General features: G+C 41.0%; 1 protein-coding gene across 2 annotated transcripts; it reads left to right on the forward strand.

Moving 5' to 3' along the window:
- Positions 1-575: 575 nt before the first annotated feature.
- On the forward strand, positions 576-7,280 carry LOC18021703 (protein transport protein SEC16A homolog). Of its 2 annotated transcripts, none has more exons than XM_006404464.2 (13): positions 576-2,434; positions 2,622-2,942; positions 3,038-3,166; positions 3,276-3,398; positions 3,485-3,655; positions 4,176-4,301; positions 4,378-4,512; positions 4,652-4,779; positions 4,864-4,972; positions 5,184-5,504; positions 5,723-5,875; positions 5,954-6,252; positions 6,546-7,280. In XM_006404464.2, exons 1-13 carry the CDS (start codon positions 866-868, stop codon positions 7,036-7,038), a joined length of 4,077 nt encoding a protein of 1,358 aa, XP_006404527.1. In that variant the 5' UTR covers positions 576-865; the 3' UTR covers positions 7,039-7,280. The 2 variants fall into 2 exon arrangements, with proteins under 2 accessions (XP_006404527.1, XP_006404528.1); XM_006404465.2 differs by having other exon boundaries at positions 5,729-5,875.
- The last annotated feature ends 3,026 nt before the right edge of the window (positions 7,281-10,306 follow it).

Here is a 10,306-nt window from a genome sequence, read left to right on the forward strand (position 1 = left end):
TACTGAGAATTGAGTTGTAGTCAATAGTCTCTATTATTTCTAGTCAACATTTCAAAACGGAGAAAGTGCAAATCTATATTTTGTCCCCTTTTATATTGTTTTTTCCTCGCAGAGCATTGAGAGAAGATGATGGATGAAGTCACAAATCATATCGAATAACAATTACAAGTTTTCATCAGTTAAAACGTCCACGAAATATTTTACCGAAGATAAGATATTATTAGAGAAAAAAAAAGAAGATATTATTAGAGATTTAGTTAGATATATCATCATTTATGGAACACAAGAAAACAAGAATATCTACTGTTTCGTCTGATATAATTCGTTACGGTCGAAGTACAAGATTGAATTGGGTTCTAATGCTGATTTTTTTTTTTTGGGTATAACGTAAAAGAAAATGGAAAAATGTTTTTATATGACTGAGGTAGTCAATGGTGATTACGTTACCAAAATAAACAAAGCTGGGTTCATTATGTGCTCATAATAGTGTCTGTGAGATTATTAATAATCTCATAGATGTTCATAGTCAAACAATAGATATATATAAGGGTAAATTCGGAAAAGTGAATGCCAACCAAAAAAAAAAAAATCAAAGACTCTCTCTCTCGTTTCGATCTCAAAGATTTCACCGACTAATCGGAGTTTGGATCGGAGATTGGATCCGGGAATTCATCGGGAATCCTTTGTGGGGTTTGGATCTGTAAATGGCGCTTGGCTCAAATTAGTCTTGATTTTCCTTAAATCTACTTCGTTTTGCAATTGATCATTTTCGTGAAGCTTGCAGATCCGTCGATCTCTCGCGGAGATTTTTGTGAGGGTTTAGGTTTAGGGTTTTTATCCCGATTTCGATAGCGTTTACAAATTGATGGCTTCGACTCCTCAATTCCTGCTGGATGATCAAACGGACGAGGATTTCTTCGACAAACTTGTTGATGACTCCTTCTCTCCCAGCGAAGCTCACGCTTCATCTTCTGCTAAAGAGCTGAAATTCGACGACGGAAGTGACTCCGATGACGCCAAAGCGTTTGCGAATCTCTCCCTCGTTGACGATTCTGTGGGTGATGGGGACGTAACATTGAACGAAGCAGGCCCGAGGATCGATGTTGCAAACGAGGGTACAAGTAGTTCGCTGGGAAAAGAAGAGCCTTCATCAATTGCTATGGAAGCTGTTCAATTTGCGCACAGTGATGACAATAAGTTAAGAGATGATGTGCTGAGATCGGAGGTTGATGATATGCCACTATCTGAAACAGCAAAAGAAAGCAATACAATCGATGGATCTGGGAGTCCTGGGGTTAAGGAGGTTGATTGGGGCTCTTTCTATGCGGATTCGTCTGTAAATGACGGTCATGGGTTCGGTTCATACTCTGATTTCTTCACTGAGTTGGACGGATCTACAGGAAATTTACAGGGAAAGGCGGAGGTAGATGTGGTTGCTGCAGGAAACTTTGTATCCAATCCTACAAATTTAAGTGTTGGTTTAAATAATTCGGCAGGTTTCGAGCAACATCAGGGTGAAGTGAATCACGTTTCTGAAAATGGGCAGTACGTGAATAACAGTCAATCTTGGGAAAATCTCTATCCTGGATGGAAATATGATGCAAGTACTGGCCAGTGGTATCAAGTTGATGGTGGCCATGATGCAAGCATTATAAATTCACAGGAGAGCTATATTAACCCAACGAGTAACTGGGAAAGCGTTGCTTCTACTGAAAACTCGGATGTTGCTTATCTGAGACAAAGTACAACATCTGCAGTGGCTGGTACAGCTGAGAGTGTGTCTTCTTGGAACCAGGTTTCACAAATGGGCAATGGATATCCAGAACACATGGTCTTTGACGCGCAGTATCCGGGGTGGTACTATGACACAATTGCTCAAGAATGGCGCTCCCTGGACAGCTACAACCAGGCTTCTCAAACAACTGGATCTGGTCAAAATGGCCATGCTCTTACAGCTATGTATAACAGTAATAGCGAGGGTAGCATGTACAGTGTTAACGATAAAAAACAGACATTCAAAGTGCAAGAATTTGGTATACAGAGCCAACACGGAGGTTGGGACGAATCCTACTATGCCAACGATCAGCAGGCTACAAATACATGGCAATCAGAAAATGGAGGTAAGGCTGTAACATCTGCCTCATTATCAAATTCCGGAGGAACCCAGCAAGTAAATAGTTTGTACAGTACAGAATCTGTGGCTGAACAGTTTAAGCCAAATGAGATTGGAGTTCAAGGCTTCATCCCTCAGCATACGAATGTGTCTAGTGTCACGCAGAATGGACCATTGACTTCCTCAAATGATTTCTATAATAGAAAGAAATCCGTAGATGGGCGTCCACCACATGCACTTGTCAGTTTTGGATTTGGTGGGAAGCTCATTGTTATGAAGGATAGTCATGGCTCTCTGCAGAATTCACCATTTGGGAGTCAGGTTAGTCCTGAAGGGTTATTTCCCATTAGTTTTTGTTTTACACCCTGGGAAGTCTATGCAAACTATTGTAGGGTTATTATCATTTTGTATGCTTATCATTGAACATATATGAAATATATTATTATAACCTCAAAAGGTGAATTTCAATTCTAGTTTAACTGCTAATCGTTTTCTATTTCATTCAAAGGGAGCTGGGGGAAGCTCTATATCTGTCCTAAACTTGGCAGAAGTTATTTCTGGGAATGCCTCTTATTCAAGTCTCGGGGAAGACTCTTCGAGTTACTTTCGTTGTCTGCATCAACAATCTCTTCCAGGTCCCTTGGTTGGAGGAAATGTTGGAAGTAAAGACTTACATAAGTGGCTTGATGAGAGAATTTTACATTGTGAATCTTCCGACATGGACTTTGCAAGAGGGAAGCTGTTAAAATTGCTTCTTTCTTTGCTCAGAATATCTTGTCAGTATTATGGGAAACTCCGGTCTCCTTTTGGAACTGATGCAACGCAAAAGGTGAGCAGTTATGGAGATCCCTTGTCAGTACGCTTAATAAGGAAACATTTATATGTGTTACAATTTTCTCATCTTTGTATCTATTCTGCAAACAGGAAATGGATTCTGCAGAATCAGCAGTCGCTAAACTTTTTGCGTCTGCCAAGAAAGATGGCGTACAAAATGGTAGTTATGCTACTTTTAGCCAATGCTTGCAGCATTTACCACCTGAATCACAAATGCAAGTGAGTATTGGACATCTTATCCCATATTTCTCTTTCGAGGGAAACGGTTCTTAATAGTCGACTGTTTTTTTTTTTTTTGCTTATTAACTCATTTGTATGAATTTCCCAGGTAACTGCTTCTGAGGTGCAGAATCTTCTGGCTTCTGGTAGGAAATTGGAGGCTCTGCAATGTGCACAGGAAGGCCATTTGTGGGGACCAGCGCTTGTTATCGCGGCACAGCTTGGGGATCAGGTTCCTTTCCCTTCATTACTATTATTCTAGACCTTCCTCTCTTGTGGATGTTTGACTGACTTGGTCGATGTCTTAAATTGATGCAGTTCTCTGCGGACACTGTGAAACAAATGGCCCTTCGCCAGCTGGTACCTGGGTCACCTTTGCGGACATTGTGCTTGCTGGTTGCAGGACAGCCAGCTGAAGTGTTCTCCAATGGCAGTACAAGCGATAGCAGTTTTCCTGGTTCCGTTAGTGTGCCTCAACACCAAGCCCAGGTAATTCATTATTTCTTCTTCGTCAGACAATGTGATAGATTAGAGAGTGAAGGAAAGTTTAGAGACGCGCTGATAGAATTTGAAGAGATTACAGGGGTAAACTCCCCAGAAGGAAATGAAAACTTCTTGCTTAGGAATACTAAGTATTCACCAACCAGAGGCAACCAACCCTCTTGTTCCTCGGGAGAATTACCACCTATTGCTCTTCAAGAACTTAATAAATACTCAAAACCCAAAATTCAATAAAGGAAATACACAATCATAACCCCTTAGTTCTGTCTTGATTAAGTTACTAAATTAATCAATCTATCTCCACCAAATCATTGCTTAATATCAATGACCATGGTTAAAAGTCGGGAACTGTATAGATGGTGGGAATACACTGCAGGATGAGGTATTTCTCCGCCTCAGGGATTTGAGGGAACTAATTCACTCTTCCTTTTCAAAGGACATAGCTTCGTCCTGCAGCTCTGCCAGGGGAAGTTTGTTAATAGTTTCTAACTGTTTCTTTGAAATGCAGTTTGGAAGTAGTAGCATGCTTGACAATTGGGAAGAGAATTTGGGTATAATAACTGCTAACAGAACCACAGATGATGAGCTTGTGATTACTCATCTTGGAGATTGCATGTGGAAAGAAAGGGGCGAGGTAGTTCTCTACCTTTTTGTATTGTTTTACTTCATGGAATACTTTATCATGACATTGAACTACTGTTATGAATCAGATAATTGCGGCGCATATTTGCTATTTAATCGCGGATAAGAACTTTGATCCATACTCAGATAGTGCCAGGCTCTGCCTCGTCGGAGCAGATCATTGGAAAAATCCTAGAACTTATGCAAGTCCAGAGGCTATACAGGTGATTTTTACTCACTGTGGCTTTAGCTATTATCACACTAGCTGGGAGATTCTATTTTGAGCATATCATAAGTAGCCTCCAAGTTCCTCAATATATTTTGATAATTTCCTTATTTGTTGGTTGATCTTTGCATGGGCAGAGAACTGAGTTATATGAATACTCTAAGACGCTGGGAAACTCTCAGTATATCTTACTACCGTTTCAACCATATAAAGTCATATATGCCCATATGCTGGCTGAAGTTGGTAAACTTTCGTCTGCACAGAAGTAAGAAGATTCACCTTCTATCATCTACTCCTAGGTTAGACTACAAATGGCTTCTTGATGTTGTTGTGCTGTGGTTAAAATCAGGTATTGCCAAGCAGTATTGAAATGCCTCAAGACTGGCCGATCACCTGAAGTGGAAACGTGGAAACAGTTTGTTTTGTCACTCGAAGAGAGAATCCGTATCCACCAACAGGTACAGCCCACACAACTTCTAGTTCCAATAGAATTAATTGTTGATTTTACTTGTGGGTTTACATCTATTAGCAGTCTTTTCCTTTAAATGGAGATGTGAAAAATGATTTACATCTGTGAGTTTCCCTTCCTTTGATTGAATTATCTGGAAGAGAAACTCAAGCCTGTTCTTTTCTCTATTGATCCAACTTAATAGTACATTCCTATTTCAGGGCGGATATACTGTGAATTTGGCCCCAGCAAAACTTGTTGGAAAATTGCTAAACTTTATTGATAGTACGGCACATCGTGTTGTTGGGGGCATGCCACCTCATGCACCGCATTCAACAACAGGAAACCTACAAATTAATGAATACCATCATCAACAGCAGGAAGCCACCAAGTTTCCATATAGTCAATCGACTAATACAATGCAATCGTTGATGTCACCTGCTTCAGTGGAACCTGTACATGAGTGGGGTGGGAACGGGAGGGCGATGGCAGCACATTCTAGAAGTGTGTCAGAGCCAGATTTCGGTAGGACGCCAATACAGGTCAATATCACTAGAAAACCAATTTTTATTTACTTTTTTAAGAGCGCCAGATGTCTGGTTTTCAGCAGTTCTCGAATTATCCTGAGAGTAAGTAGGTACTGGGCATGCAATTTCCCGCAAGCACTCCCTTGGAATTTATGGGCTAAATGTTTAGGATCCAACCTATACGGGTTAGAAAACCATTGCTTACTGCTTAATGGATTACCTTTTTCTGATAGGATCAGCCTGACTCCTCAAAAGACAAAGCTACTGATGGGATGGCACAGGTGAAATCAACTAGGAATGTGACAACTTCGCGGTTTAGCCGCTTTGGTATTGGCATACTGAAGAACACCGTAGGGAGGGTCTTGCAATCTCGGTCATCTAATGAGGTGCACCTTGCTAAATGATTAGGTTGTGGTGATATTTTCTTGAGCTTATTCTAATTTTGGGTCATGCTTTCGATGAAGGCAAAATTGGGTGAGGAGAATCAATTCTACTATGACGATAAACTAAAGAGATGGGTGGAGAAAGGTGTCGAACCCCCAGCTGAAGAAGCTGCACTGCCTCCTCCTCCAACATTAGGCACGTATCAAAACAACTCATTGGGTTCTGAAAGCAAATCTGACATGAAGAACGAGATGTCTCCGTCTAGTGGGAGCTGGAGCAGTGGCAGCCCAACTCCGTCAGAGAATTCTTCGGGAATCCCACCAGCCTCACAGGGCTCGAATCAATTCTCTGCGCGTGGACGTATGGGTGTGCGTGCAAGGTAAACAAACCACTTTGAGACACACTAGGCTAATAATCTGTGGAGACAATTCTGGATCATAAATCATGAGCGCAATTGTAGTGTGACAGTAGATTAGAATAGCAAGCCAAAGGTAGAATCTTTCGCTGTGAGATAGGCAAAAAATTTCTGGATTGTAGTGGCCGGTTGTCCAACTGTTAGCTAGAATTTGTCTATAGTCGTGAGTCCGATAGATAATCAGAAAAGCTGCTGCATGCGATTAGTAGATAATGTGCATGCTTTGGAGGTAATAATTTTACTCTCTTTTGGGGCAGATACGTTGACACATTTAATCAAGGCCGTGGAAACTCTCAGACAATGTTTCAGTCACCTCCTACACAATCTGCTAAACCACCAATCCCTGCAAAAGCAAAATTCTTTATTCCAGCAGCACCTGCATCGTCTTCAAACGACCAGGTAACGGAATCGGCTGCTGCTGAAACCAGACAGGAGGAGTACTCAGCAGAAGAAGTAGCTGCCTCTGCAGGGGCTCCACCACCACCAAGCCACTCTTCGTTCCAGTCCCCGACACCATCTCCAATGACAATGCAGAGATTTCCAAGTCTAGATAACATCAAAAGAAGTGGATCAGGAATGAGTCTTAATGGTGATCTTCCTCCTTCCGGTTCCAGAAGAACAGCTTCATGGAGCGGAAGCTTCAACAGCTCGTATACATCTCCAACGGGTCCATCAAAATTTAAACCAAGCCCACTAAACAGTAGCAGCAGCAGCGTAGGAGAGGAGGAGCTTCAAGAAGTGGAACTGTAAGTTTGAAATCTGTAATATCAAAAAGTTTTGCTCACTGTCACAGGTAGTCCGATCAAATGTTAATCCATGAGTTACGCAATACATAAGACTCTCGGCCTCTGACAATGATAGGGGTAATATGTATGCAGTTTGTATTGTTTGTTTTTTTTCTTATTCAGTATAGATTCATTAATTTTTCTTTCTTTTTAACTGACTTCAATAGTTAATTAGTTATACAATAATACAGATTAATGTTTTGTTCATGAGTAGGGGTCTAATAATCAAATTTGTTAACCATGTCTTCATTTGTTTGTTAAGCCAATTCTTTTAGTATCAAGTTTATAAATTACAAGCAAGATTAACCACTTAAGCATGCCCATGTCATCAACGAAGAATAGGTATGTATTTTCGGAAAACAGGTTTGAGAATAAACCGATTTTTATTTTTGGCTCAGTTTAAAAAATTCGGTTTGTTTAGGATTTACCACGGTCGTTGATAATACGTAATCAGTAAAAAAGACACTGGTATAATATTGTATTGACTTTTGGTTTAATCGATCCGGTATGACTGTACCAAATTCGTGTTGTTGCTATCATTCGGTTTAAATTTGTTTCAGTTTAAAAAAGCAAATTCTTGGTTCGGCTTAAGAAAATCGGACAAAAACATTGGTGTCCGAAATAGTGGTTCTACGCGTGCTTTGGACCGGTGATGCGGACTTGCAAGAAAAAACCGCTGGTATCGACACGCGCATAAGCATTATCCTCGCCACGCACCTGCCTATTGATTTTTTTTTTTGTTTTATACGGGCTGGCCATTAATTATTGGGCCGATAACTCGGGTTTCGTGAATATTATTAAATATTAATTAGTCCAGTTTGTCCGATCGACCCTATAATTAATTAATGAACCGGTTGGTTAAGCATTTTGCAAGAGCGATCCAATGCCTACCGTTGGATTCCTTAGATCTGTGGAGCTCTAGAGAAACAGAGAGAGAGTCCTCTTCCTCCTCCGAACTTAGAAACCAGAAATCAAATGAGTTACGAGAGATGACATCTGGATCACGAATTTCGTCAAACACATTGTGTGTGCATTTTCCAGCGATTTAATTCTCTTGTAGAATCTCTCAACAAGGAATATAGGAGCCAAAGCGTCTTTCAGACAAATGTATATCTTATGATATACCCATGAAGCTGTCGGCACAAAGAAACGCAGCCATTGTCTCCGGAGACGCACCTGTTTTGTCCCCGTCATCGAGTAGATACGAGATGTCGGAAAAGCTGTAAGTTTCTCTGACACAGATCTTAGCATTTGACGATCCTTTCAAACAGATCGACCCACCGTGCTCGATTACATATCGAAATGTCAGTAGCGAATACATCTAATTCGAATAATCATATCGGATATTTTTTTTGTGTGTTTGTGTGAGCAGTTTGGTGAGAATGATTTTGAAGGTTGAGATAGAAAGAGCTTAAATCAGACGTATTTAGAAAGTAGCAAATTTGGGTGGATCGGAGTCTGTAGCATCATGCTTCACTTGATCGCTGCGTTCTATAGAATTACTTCCTTTGGCATTTGATCCTCTCGTGAATCGAGCATCGAGCATATCATTCCATCTCTCGCAGTGATTCTGTTGGGGTTTAGGCTAGTGTTATTTCTAATTTTTGATCTCTTCTTCGATTGATGGCTTCGGCTTCTCAATTCCTGCTCGAGGATCAAACGGACGAGGATTTCTTCGACAAACTTGTTGACGATTCCTTCTCTCCCAGCGAAGCTCAGGCTTCATCCTCCGCAACGCAGCTAAAATTCGACGACGTAAGTGACTTCGATGGAACATTGAACGAAACAGATCCGGGGAACGGTGTTGCAAACGAGAGCCTGCCAAGTAGTTCGCTGGGAAAAGAAGAGCCTTCTTCTGTTGCTCTGGAAGCTGTCCAATTTTTCCACAGTGATGCAAATAAGTTAAGAGATGATGGGCTGAGATCAGAGGTGGATGATATGACACTATCTGAAACAGCAAAAGAAAGCATGATAGTTAATGATCATGGGAATCCTGGGGTTAAGGAGGTTGATTGGGGCTCTTTCTATGCGGATTCATCAGTAGATAACAGTCGTGGGTTTGGTTCATACTCTGATTTCTTCACCGAGTTGGACGGAAATGCAGGAAATTTACAGGGAAAGGAAGAGGTAGATGTGGTTGCTGCAGGAAACTTTGTATCCAATGCTACAAACAATGCAAGTGTGGGTTTAGATAATTCGGCAGGTTTCGAGCAACATCAGGGTGAAGTGAACCACGTTTCTGAAAATGGACAGTACGTGGATAACAGTCAATCTTGGGAAAATCTCTATCCTGGATGGAAATATGATGCAAGTACTGGCCAGTGGTATCAAGTTGATGGTGGCCATGATGCAAGCATGATGAATTCACAGGAGAGCTATAATAACCCAGCGAGTAATTGGGAAAGCGCTGCTTCTACTTATAACTCGGATGTTGCATATCTGGGAGAGAGCAAAACATCTGCAGTGGCTGCCACAGCTGAGAGTGTGTCTACCTGGAACCAGGTTTCACAAGTGAGCAATGGATATCCAGAACACATGGTCTTTGACGCGCAGTATCCAGGATGGTACTATGACACAATTGCTCAAGAATGGCGCTCCCTGGACAGCTACAACCAGGCTTCTCAAACAACTGGAAATAGTCAAGCTCATGATCAGCTTTTCTCTCCAAGTACAGGAAGATCAAAAGATGGGCGTCCACCACATGCACTTGTCAATTTTGGATTTGGCGGAAAGCTCATTGTTATGAAGGATAGTAGTGGTTCCCTCCAGAATTCATCATTTGGAAGTCAGGTTAGACCCGAAGTGGTACTTTTCATTTGTTTATTTTACACTCTTGGGAGTTTATTAAAAATCACATTTTATATATAGTATGCTTATCATAAAGTGTGAAATATATTCTCCGTTAACCTCATAAAGCGAATTTCAGTTCTGGTTTAACTGATAATCTTTTTCTATTTGATTCAAAGGGAACTGGAGGAAGCTCTATATCTGTCCTAGACTTGGCGGAAGTTATTTCTGGGAATGCCTCTTATTCAAGTCTCGGGGAAGACTCTTCGAGTTACTTTCGTTGTCTGCATCAACAATCTCTTCCAGGTCCCTTGGTTGGAGGAAATGTTGGAAGTAAAGACTTACATAAGTGGCTTGATGAGAGAATTTTACATTGTGAATCTTCCGACATGGACTTTGCTAGAGGGAAGCTTTTAAAATTGCTTCTTTCTTTGCTCAGAATATCT

The sequence above is a fragment of the Eutrema salsugineum genome, unplaced genomic scaffold, assembly GCF_000478725.1.
Source record: "Eutrema salsugineum unplaced genomic scaffold, Eutsalg1_0 scaffold_151, whole genome shotgun sequence".
Lineage (NCBI taxonomy): Eukaryota > Viridiplantae > Streptophyta > Magnoliopsida > Brassicales > Brassicaceae > Eutrema > Eutrema salsugineum.